Source organism: Chamaea fasciata, unplaced genomic scaffold (genome assembly GCF_029207755.1).
Source record: "Chamaea fasciata isolate MVZ Bird 193981 ecotype frontalis unplaced genomic scaffold, bChaFas1.0.hap1 SCAF_7, whole genome shotgun sequence".
In the NCBI taxonomy this organism is placed as follows: Eukaryota; Metazoa; Chordata; class Aves; order Passeriformes; family Sylviidae; genus Chamaea; species Chamaea fasciata.
Window position 1 is genome coordinate 56,461,378 of NW_027094092.1, and position 11,086 is coordinate 56,472,463.

Consider the following 11,086-nt stretch of genomic DNA (forward strand, 5'->3'; position numbering starts at 1 on the left):
ACCATTGCTTGACATAGAGAGCATAAATAGATGGCCTCAGGAGGCATTTTCAGTGTGAGTTTGTGCCAGAGCTCAGATTCCCTGGTGGAAATGCCTTAACTTTTAAATAAAAAATCAAGTCTCTGCATTTCTGCTGCTCGTGGCCAGGGACTTCAGTAACTGGGCTCCCAAAATTAGACATAGATGTTGACTTTATGCCTAGTTATTGGAGGACTCCAGTTCTGACATGGAGCTGGGGGGATTGCTCAGAAACCATGTGTGTCCTAAATGGGGAGGGTCTGGCCTGTGAGGACACAGGACCTGGATGGCTGCCAGCTCTGAAGACGGAGCATGAGACAGTTTGTGAACTTAAAACACATTTTCCAACCTTATGGGATTTTCCTTTAAGTCTGTTCTCAGCAAAGCAGCATATTATTGCAAATAGATGCTCTTTTGGTCCCATCTCCCAGGGGATAGAAATTAATGTTATGTTTGAACATGTATGTTTTCCCACCCATTGCTGAAGCTGTGCTTTTCCTTAAAGTCTACAGAAAGCCAAGCATGAGCAGATACTGTTAATGCCATTACTTCAAAGCTGTAGCTGGAGTCAGTGCCAGAGAGTCTTTAGAAAGAGACGTGGCCTCTGTTTGCAGGGGTTGGAAAGCAGTTTCAGTGAGTCATCTCAGGCATCCTCCTGCACTGTGGCAGGACCTTTCTGTCCAGCCCCTCTGCACAGCCCTCTTTAACCCTCTCAGGTGCCTAAGTGCTGTCTCCTGTGCTCATCCCTGGGATTGCTGTCTCCACGAGACAGTTCCACACTGTCCTGAACCAGGAGTGAGGATGTTGGTACAGCACTGTGCTGCTTTTTCCCTCTTGCTCCAATGCCATCACCCTCCTGACTGTGCCTCCCGTGCCACTGTGCTTGGGAATATTTTTACAGCTGTCCATCTTCTTCCTTTGGGAGTTTTGCTTTTTTCTTTTTTCCCCAGTGCTCCTCCTGTCAGTGAAAGTTTTTTTCCAGCCTCTTCTTCCCCTGAGGGTGGTTGGCGTATTTATGGATTCGTTGCTGTGCCAGTTCCCGAGGTAAAAAGGCAACCCTGGGGCAACCCTACTGCTGGCTTTCTGCTCCCCTGGACACACACTGAATCTGGAGAACTGTGTTAGCTGAAAAAATAGCCTGTCATGGTCATTCCTGCCTTCCCTTTCCCTGGCAACCCAAACACCACTATGGATATGAGGACTGGCTAGGGGACAACAACTCCCAGCAAATGACCATGTCCCCCAGGACTCTTCCAAGCCATCTTGCCTCACATATGAATTCCCATTTAAGAAGAGGGTTTTGATCTTGGTCTTAATTCTATGAAGGGGAGAGATCTCTCATTTTGAAGTCAAACGATGCTAGATATTAAACAAAGTTAAACAACATTTTTGTAATTTTTAAAATATTAGACACTACTTTAAAACTCATTTTCCCAGATATTATTTGGGGAAAAAAGGGAGATGAATACTAGTTCAATAATCCTGTTTAGAATTCATTCATTAACTCCCCCTTGGCATAAAACATTGGGTGACATTGTAAACATTCATAAAACTTTCATTCTTTAGTAACATATTCCCTGACTTAGGTGGAAGACCCATAGCTCAAGGTATAAGGACAACATAAGTGGAGAATGGCGAATGGTCACACTTCAAAGCAGATGAGAAATAGAATAACTTGTATTTTTTCATTGCAAAGATAAATAATAATTTGACAGGAGATGTCATTACTGTTTAATGACTTTGTCTGAGCAGAACAATTGAAGGAAACATGTTTGCTCTTCCTCATCCCTGGCCATTTCCATGATGTCAATAGGTCTGGCCATAACAACTGGAAAGTTAGAACATGGGAAAGGCACTGCCTGCACGGCAAAATCTACTCAGTGATGCAGAGTAGCCACGATGTGTATCACTAGTGCAGACATCAAAGTATCAACTTTATCAAGAGAGCAAAAAATGAGAAGCAACTTTTAATGGAGGTATTTAGCTTTGACTTGACCAGTAACTAAGCCACTGCAATGATGACTTAGTGAAAACGCTACCACGTCTGGCAGAAACAAAGTTTTTACATGTCAAGGAATTTGGTTTCTTAGACTTCTTTGCTAAATTTTTGCTTTTCTTTCCTACATGCGGAAGTCTGCTGTGAAGCATCTGCTTGGCTGCCTGGTCTGGAACTGCCCATAAAATGGCTTTGTCCCCTCTTGTGGGTTGCTTGGCCACATGTGTTGAGTCAATTATTGATTTTGAGATAGTGGATGTGATTGAGTTCAAGCTGTAGAGATTGTCCTTCAAGGGCCAGAGGCCACAGTTTCAGTTCTGGTGTTCTCAGCTGATGTCACCTCCTGCAATGCTAAGCAGATGACAAGGGGAGACAAGACTAGGCCTGACTATCTTGGAGTAGTGAAGAAGAAAAGGGTCATTTTTTCAAATCCCTTTGTGTGTCTTTGCAGCAGCCCATTTCTAGGTAAGCAAAATTTCAAGATCCGTTTGCCCATTCAAATATCAAAAAGTTATTTTCTAAAGCCCTGGGCACGAGGTGCTAGGTTGGGCCAAACTCAAGCTTGGTGTCTTTATCTCTGACATATCAGTGAGCAGCTTTAAGATAATTTGCCATTCACTAGACCAATTTAAGTGTTGTCCTGAACTCTAAACCAAGGTTGTGCCGGCTCATTTCTTGCAGAAGTCTTTTTCGTTAGCTTACGATAGCACTCAATCTCCCCAATACATGGTTCGACCCCCTTTTTTCGCAAACCTTGTTGAAATGTTGTCCTCAAGAACTCTTATAAAAGCGATAAGTTCCCTGGATTAATCACATACCATGCAAAGAAATATTTCTTTTTAAGCCATTTGACTTTTCCATCTTTCCAATCCATTCCCTCAGGCCTGTGGCTGACCTTAAGAAAAATCACTCTACATCCAACCCAACAACACACATTCAAATGGTCTAACTCCTTGTTTAGTATTCTCTGTGATTCCTCTTGCCCTTCAAGCACCACATTTCTAATACAAAAGAGTAGACAGTGGGGCTTAGGTGGAATTTAGGCTGGATAAGTCTGGATAAAGCAACATGACTGCTCCATCTACTCCTCTAATTCCTGGCACTATCCGTCGTGATATGCACTTACTACTACTTTGTGTAGTTTGCTTATTCTTTACACCCAGTTTTCAGCCTGCCAATGTCATTCATGGTGCAGTGTTGTCCCCTGCTGTGCTTGAAGCACAAGGACTTCCACTGGCTGCTGCCATGGGCTGGAGAAATCTCTCTGTTGGGCTGCTGCAGCTCCTGGGCTGTCAGCTGAGTCCTGCCCCACCAGCGAGATGCTGGTGCGTGTGGGTTTGGTGCAGAGCTCTCCTGGGCCTCTCTGGAGCATAAAGTCAAAGCAAAACCAAACCAGGAGTGGCAGCAGTACTAAGAGAAGCTGCATAACACAGCCAGAGGCAAAGGTAAGAAGCAGCTCAGGTGCTGCAGGTTCATCCCCACTCACAGCTGTAGGAGCAGGGGACAGTGGGCACTTTGTCACCACCACAGCACTCAGAGCACTACAGCAGAAACCATCTGCCCTGAGAAACAGAAACCCAAAGCACACACCTCTGTCTCCATGGGCTTCAAGTGGATTGTGCAGCAGTAGGACAATACAGGGATGTGTGTGAGGAAGAGATAGCAGCGATAGTTATCTCGGGTCTTTTCATACTGAAAACACCTTCAGAAGGAAAAGTCCCTAAGATGCTTGGGGGTGTATGTGGAGCCTCCCAAATGAGTGTGGAATAACCGTGGTGAGTCAGGCCAAAGGCATCTTTTCGGGAAAAATACTGTCCAGGCTTCCTGGATGTGAGAAAGCCTGAGGATCACTACACCACCTCTGACTGGTGTGACTCAGGACAGAATTAAACCTTCTGTGGGGAGACTGAGAATTAGTGGTTCTGTAAAATTCATCTTCAAAAAATCCAGCCATGAAAACGTTTGAATTGAACTGGTGTGTTTCTGTTGTGTTGTCATACCTTGAATGTTTTATTGAGATCCCTGGTCCCAGTAAAAAATATCTCCCTGGATGGTACCAGGAAGATTGGCAGAGAAGTCTCTCCAGCTCCTGAGAGGCAAAATGAACATATCTGTTCAGTGGCTGCCACATTAAAGAGCCAGATCTTAAAAGAGCCAATGCTTTCTTGTCTCAAGGATAAAGTTCAAATCTGTGTGATCAAAATTGGATGAACATTAAAAGGAAAAAAAAACCCACTGCAAATATCCATGCAAATAAACATCACAGCTCTCTTTCAGCGCTATTTATATCTATTTGAGTTTAATGACCCCAAACATGGTATGAAGAGTTTCTCTAATGTGCTACCAAGACTGTTTATAGGAGACAACTGTCTCAAGAATGTGGCAGTGTGAAGACTCCCACGGCAGCACCCGTGCAGAAATTGCAGATCTACTTGGGCAGTCTCTTCCTGTCAGAGTTTCAGCAGGGGGAAAAAAAAAGTGATGGTCTTGGGGTTAAAGTTATCACTTACACACTGTGGCAAGCAGGGATGGGTTGATACCAGCGTGTCTAAGCAATCAATGAAAAATGGCTAGCACACCGAAAGTGTGGACAGATGCGCTCTTGTGCCTGTATCTGGAGAAATTTGGGATGTTAGGGCTCCCATTTGGTTTCTGTCATGTGTTGGCTGGTGTTCCCTGCTCCTTGGGGAGAGGCTGCAAGGCAGAGCTGCCTGGGGCCTGGCCTGTCTCCCCTGGGTGCTCCTGCCCGCCCCAGGACAGAGAGCAACAGGCCATGCGCAGCCTCAGGATCACTGATAGCCCACTTCCAACTCCTTTCTTTTATGGGAGGACACGCGGAACAGGGATTTGGATCAGTGCTGTGGCATACAGGCAGGATACAATAGATTTGTGGATGTGCTCAGGCACAAGCTGCCTGCTCTGGGCAAGATCAGTAACAGTGCTTCTATGCTACTAAAAATGCCAGAGCAGGAGACTTTCCCTTCTTGCATTGCTTGTCTGGCCAGCAAGGTTGGGATCAGTGCTCTGTGAGCCTGGGGATGCTCCAGCCCACTTCAGTGCAAAGTCAGATTACGTTGAATCATCACTCAAGAACAAAAAATGTGTCTCCTAACAGTAAGTAATGTCTCTTCTTCTATATTGCTTTTAATTTACAGAGCCACAGACAGGGCTGAGCTACTCTGTATGTTATTAATTAGCTGATCATATGCCAATGCTAATTTTTTTCAAATGGGTTCACTATTTATAAATGTTCACCAGTTTGTGCCGACACATGAGGGGAGGGAGGGGCATATTTACCACATCTACTTTTTGCAGATGCTTTGCAGTTCTCCTTTGGAGGGATTGACCTCTCTCATTTACCAAAGATGCAACTTTGGCTCCTAAAGCTGTTTTTATGGTATTCATCTCTGTACTATGCCTGAACCTGTTGAATTTAAGACTCACAACCCTCTTCCTCTCAGACTTCAGCCATCTAATGAGTCCAATCACCCTTGTCTGCACAGTAGGCAAAATTAGCTGCATGCCAACGTTACTGCTCCTTAAGCATGGAGAGATTAGTTTTTTTCACTTACAAGAAATGCACTTTTGGAATAGAATAGAATGGAATAGAGTAGTTTCAGTTGGATGGGGCCTACAGTGATCATCTAGTCCAACTGCTCAACCATTTCAGGGCTGACCAAAACTCACAGCACATCATTCAGGGCATTATACAAATGTCTATTAAACACTGACAGCCTTGGGGCATTCATCACCTCTCCAGGAAGCTTGAATATAAAGTTTAGGGCAAATAAATATCATGCTAAGAATTGCTGTGTTTTTAGGCTTCATGAATATAAAATGGGATGCTCAGTGGCTTCCTAAGTAACAACACACATTTTTCTTCTGTGTTTCACAGAGCAAGCCAGCTAAATTTGGTACTATTAAACCAATTCTGCTAGTTGTTGAACTGAGTGTTTTTGCTGGTCCAACCTCAGCCCTGAATAAACATTTGTAACCTCACACAGCTAGGCACAATACAAGTCACCCTGGCTGAGAGACCTTTGCTCACGGAAAACCAGCATTTGATGTTCAAAAGACAGAGTGGAACCAGCATGTTAAAGCATCTACTCACTATCCAAACAGTCCCTATTGTTACAGTTATTGCCAGTAATATCCTGTTTGTCCCTGGGATTGCACTTTGGTGAGCCTGCCCTAGAAACAGCCATTTGCCTTGTGGCAAAACACTTCCAGTGAGGGACTTGGAAATTCACCAAAGCAAGGAAACCTACTCAGGGCTCTGGCCTCCAGCAAAACCTCTTCAAAATGCCTTGAGAAATAACCAGACTCATAAAATTCCTTGCATCCAATGGAAGAAACCATTTTCATATCCAAGTAACAAATTTGTCCTCCCCATCTGTCTGGCATTGCTCTGATCCTACCCTACACCCGTCACATCCCAGCTCTGGCAACAGGCCCTGAAGAAATTCGGTTTTGTGGACTGCGGGTGAAATCTGTTTCAGAGTATTACTAGTGTGGAGCTAATAACTGGTCTGGACTTTTGTACTGTGTAGAATTGGTCTGGACTTTTGTACAGTACCGCTGCACACGTGGTGAGCCACTAAGAGCTTTTTGTGTCAGGCACCGCTGCATATGAGTTGCAAATGCTGTCTGAGTTATCTGCAGGAATATCTGCTCCTTCCCTGGGTCACGTTCACTTACTGCCTTTGATTTTCTTAAATGTAAGTTGGGCACAACTTTGGTAAAGCGGTTTCAAGCTCTTTCATGTGAAAGGCACTGAATAAGCACAGCGCAGAAGTAATACTGCAGGAACTCAGCTGTTTGCTTCCTCTGGACCACTCCTGTGGCCACATCCACCTGCTTCAGCTGCAGGAGCTAAGGAGATGAGATGCAGCAGGACAAGTGCACAGAGCTGGTGCTTCAGGGCCATGAACAGTTAATGCCTTGGCCACGGCACTGGTGCAGCTGGAGCTGTTCCCAAAGCTGGGCTGGAGAGCATCACTGTCTCCCCACAGTTGCTGGAGTCACGGCAGTGAGAAACTGTTCTGAGATCACCACTGGAATCCTTGGGTTTTAATGCTTCCCCTCCCCACCCCCTACATTTTCCATTAGAAAGAAGTGAATTGATAAATGCCCCGGGAGTCACAACCAGGCTGTGACCTGGTGAGGCAAGAGGAAGCCCTTGCTAACCCACCACTGATTGTAACAACACCTGGGTGGAAAACCTTCCATGGAAAGTGAAGCTTTGCAAAAAAAAATCTGCAGCAATTAATTGCTTTTGAGCTTTTCCAGCACAGAAATGAACCATTGAATCTGATGTTCTCAGCTTGTTTGGGAAAACTGAAACAGTTGGTTTCAGCAGTGGCAAGGACAGGGGTAGACAAACCAGTTCCCTGGGGTAAATTCAAATGTGATTTTCCAGAGTCTCGTACACCCTTCGGGATCTGTCCACGTATGCAGCTTTCCCATGTGCTGTCACCATGCTCGTGGTACCTCTGTGGCTATGATACTGCTGTGCCACCTCTCCTCTTCACCACGGGCTGCCACACGAGTGGATGTGGAAAATCTAGTGGAAGCTCCTGAAAACTCTAAGCTCAGGGATAAGGTTGCCCCAAGCGAGTTCTTTGCTGAGTCAATACCCACAGTATTTTAAGTAGGCTGTGGTATATTTTATGCCGTGCAATATTTTTATGAGCGGGATTTTTTTCCAGCACTCTGCTCTAGGAGTAATTCCTACTGCTTGATTCTGTGTGCAATTTTATAGTGAAATTGGTTTAATAAAAGATGGGATTCTTCAAAAAACTGAAATTCCATTTGTGATCAATGCTAGTTTTGACGACTGCTGCTGGACAGGGATTGTCTCAGAGCAGCATGTTAATATACAGAGCTATTTTTTCCCCGTTATCTTTATGAGTTTTGTCATTGAAAATACTTTTTTATTTATGTGCCATAGTAGTTTAGAAGAGAGACAAAAATAGCTGGAGATATTTTAGAGGCTAAATCTTCAACCCCTGAAAATGAGGCTTGATTTAAAGGTGCCAGCATGCTCCTTTCACCCCAAGGAAATCAGGATTATGTTGCTTCATCTTCCCGTCCTTCTTTCAGCCCTCATATCTCTCAGTAACTTTTGAGCCCACTGGCAATTTCCAACACTTCTGACAGAGGAAATGGAATCAAAACAAGTCCCTGCGAGCCACCTGTGGCTGGTTAGGGAGGAGAAGCTCAGAGTGGAGCCCCCACCAGGTGCCAGCCTGCCTGGCTGCCATCACTGCCCTTGTGTGTGCACAGCCCCCGCCCCGTGTGTGTGCCCCCAGGCTCGCCCCAAAACCACCAAGGGTGATGCCCATGTGGTCTGGCACCAGTTATTGGGAGGCTTTTCCGTAGGCAGAAGTATTTGCAGGGCATGGAGGAGAGTGGGACAAGGGCAGCGGGTACTGGGATCAAGATTTTGTAAGGGATGAGCAGATCTGAATTTATCACGGGAAAGTGGGTGCTGTAGCAACACAAGGCAGCCCTTAGGGATTTTGGCTCATGGAAGCACATAGTTCCAACAGGAAATATTCTGGCTTATATCTTGTCTGTGAAAATGTGTTTTTCTAAAGTAATCACTCAATCTATCTGGTAGGAAGGGCAGAGAAAAGAGAGAGCTGCTCGCATTAGAAGTGACGCTGCCCACTCTTGTGGAGGAAAAGGTCCTCACATTTCCATGGATCAGATTCTGCAATTACACAGCTTTGTTTGGCCAGTTCATCTGCTAAACCTGACACGGAGCCAGAATGCAAACAGGGATTTTTCCCATTACAGAATACCAAATCTATGATAAGCCACGCCATGAAAATTCAGTTTTTAAGGAGGTGGGGAGAGAATGAGGGAAACTCCAACTGCCGCTGCAAGATAAGCAATGAGTTTTGCAGTGCTTCTAGTATCTGTGTGTCAGGGATCCCATTAAAAAAAACCCCTGTAAGCCAAAGGAGCACTGTGAGAAGAAAAACAGCAGAATTTGGGATAGTAACATTTAAGCAGATGTTTGAACACCAGTTTTAGCCTATGAAACATCTGTGTGATAACTTTGGACACAGCTGGATAAAGTCAGTAATTGCTACAGAAAGAGGCCTGTGAGCATTGTACTTAATCTGTGGGTCTGTTCTGCACAGCAATGCAGTGAATATCATTGATAATCTTGATTTTGTTTGTGTTTTTTTCTTATACTACAAATTCCTCTTCTATGAAGGATTCAAAGCAGTCACCTCTTCTGCTTTTCACTACCATCAAGTTATACTATGAAAATCTATTTATAGATGGAGTAACAAATGTCTCTGAAAGGAGAGTTACATATTGATATATACTGACAGCTTGGAAAGAGACGATGCTGGTTTTCTCAAAGATCACTCCTTAAACTGGATGTATTCTCAAAGATTATTCCTTAAGTAGGATATAAATATTGTAATTTATGCATCATTTGCCAAGAGGGACAAGATTGTGATAGCGTGTATATATATATATATATATATATATTTTCTTCCTAACTGCAGACTGCAAAGCTCAGAACTTCAGAACTTCAAAAACTAACCAAGAAGACAAAGTGATAGAGGCTGAATTACGTTTGTTGTCCCAAAACACGGCGGACTGTGTTAAATGCAGCCCTAAAGCTTCTTATTTGCCAAAACCAAGGCAAAGATCAGAAGCAAACAAATAAGTTCTCTGAATAAATCCCGCATTGCCCCAATTTTATGAGCTGCCATCTAAGCTGCCTGGCAGCCATCCAGGCCTGAATGACATTCCCAGACAAGAAGTAACCCATGCATCCCTTTTGAACTGTCCTCTCCTCGAGCTTCCTTCACCTCCCACCTGGCTGTCCCGCAGCTCTCGATTAAATCTCTTTTAAAGCCCTTTCTTACCTGCATAGTGGTCAAACACAGTGGGGACGTACTCCTCCGGGAAGGCGTCATTGGCATAGCTCATCAGCAAACAGGTTTTCCCAACTGCACCATCCCCAACCACCACGCACTTCAGCATCTTCTTGGTGGTGTTCCTGCTCCCGTCAGTGCAGTTGTCATTTTCCTCCTTGCAGTTCATTCTTGCTGCTGCCGCCGCTGCTCCTGCTGCTCCCAGGACTTCCAAGTGCACATGAAGGAAAAATGAAGTGCGATTGTATTGACTTTTCCTGAGTTTGGAGAAGGAGGGGGGTGGGGATGGGGGGTAGGGGGGTGGGGGGGGGGAAAGCAGCAAATCTCAAACTCAGGAAATCATACTAATGTTTCCAGGCTGTCACAGCCGCTTCTAACAGTTACCAGATCAGTCAAGAGAATCATCGAGGTGAATAAATTAAACACACAGAGAGGAGTATCATTAAAGAAAAAAGAAGAAAAAAAAAAGAAAAAAAAAAGAAAGAAAGAAGAGGGTGATCTGTCCTTTTTCGTTTGTCCCAGTCAGGAAATCCTCATCCTGCCCGGCCGTTCTCAGTCTTTATTGCGATTTCAAAAAAACATCAGCAGCCTGCGGCTTCGATCCGCGTCTCCCTTCCTCCAGCCTGGCCGCAGGAACCAGGGATTCCTGTTAAATCCACTCCATTTTCCATTTCACTTCTAACATGGAGGAGAGTCTGGAGGGTTTTAATGGAGTTTTTCCTTTCTTTCTCCAGCTTGCTGTGTGTCAGGAAATCATGGGTTTCCTGCTGAATTCCATATTAGGATCAGTGGGCTTGTGAAGGGCTGCAAACAATGGGAGCTCTGTGTGTATTTGTACTTTGGAGGAACTCTGCCAGGACATGGAGAAAGGAAAACACTAGAGGTCCCCCTGCAGAATGAAGTTTTTAAGGCTCTCTGCTCCATCCCGCGTTCCAGCTGCTCCCCGGGCTGCCGGCACCGGCAAGGAGGATTTGGGAGAACATGGAATACGGGAGTGCTGGATGCGCGTGGCTAGGCTGCGAGCTCTGCCCCTGTCCCAGGGATTCCTGCTGATCCCAGACACGACCTCTTCTGATCCCATTTAGGTATTTTCTCCCGTTTGGGAAAGGGGGAGGTGGAGAAGGAGGAATAGTGGCTAGATAATGTCAACTTTCTGTCTTTAAAACTC

At 45.0% G+C, this 11,086-nt stretch overlaps 1 protein-coding gene across 1 annotated transcript in view; it reads right to left on the reverse strand.

Moving 5' to 3' along the window:
• The window catches only part of RHOJ (ras homolog family member J), a 61,435-nt gene extending 50,688 nt beyond the window's left edge, over nt 1-10,747 (reverse strand). The window contains exon 1 of the mRNA XM_066189006.1: nt 9,910-10,747. Coding sequence (XP_066045103.1) covers nt 9,910-10,087 — 178 coding nt within the window. The 5' untranslated portion in view covers nt 10,088-10,747. The remainder of the gene's footprint in view (nt 1-9,909) is intronic.
• Between the last annotated feature and the right edge of the window lie 339 nt (nt 10,748-11,086).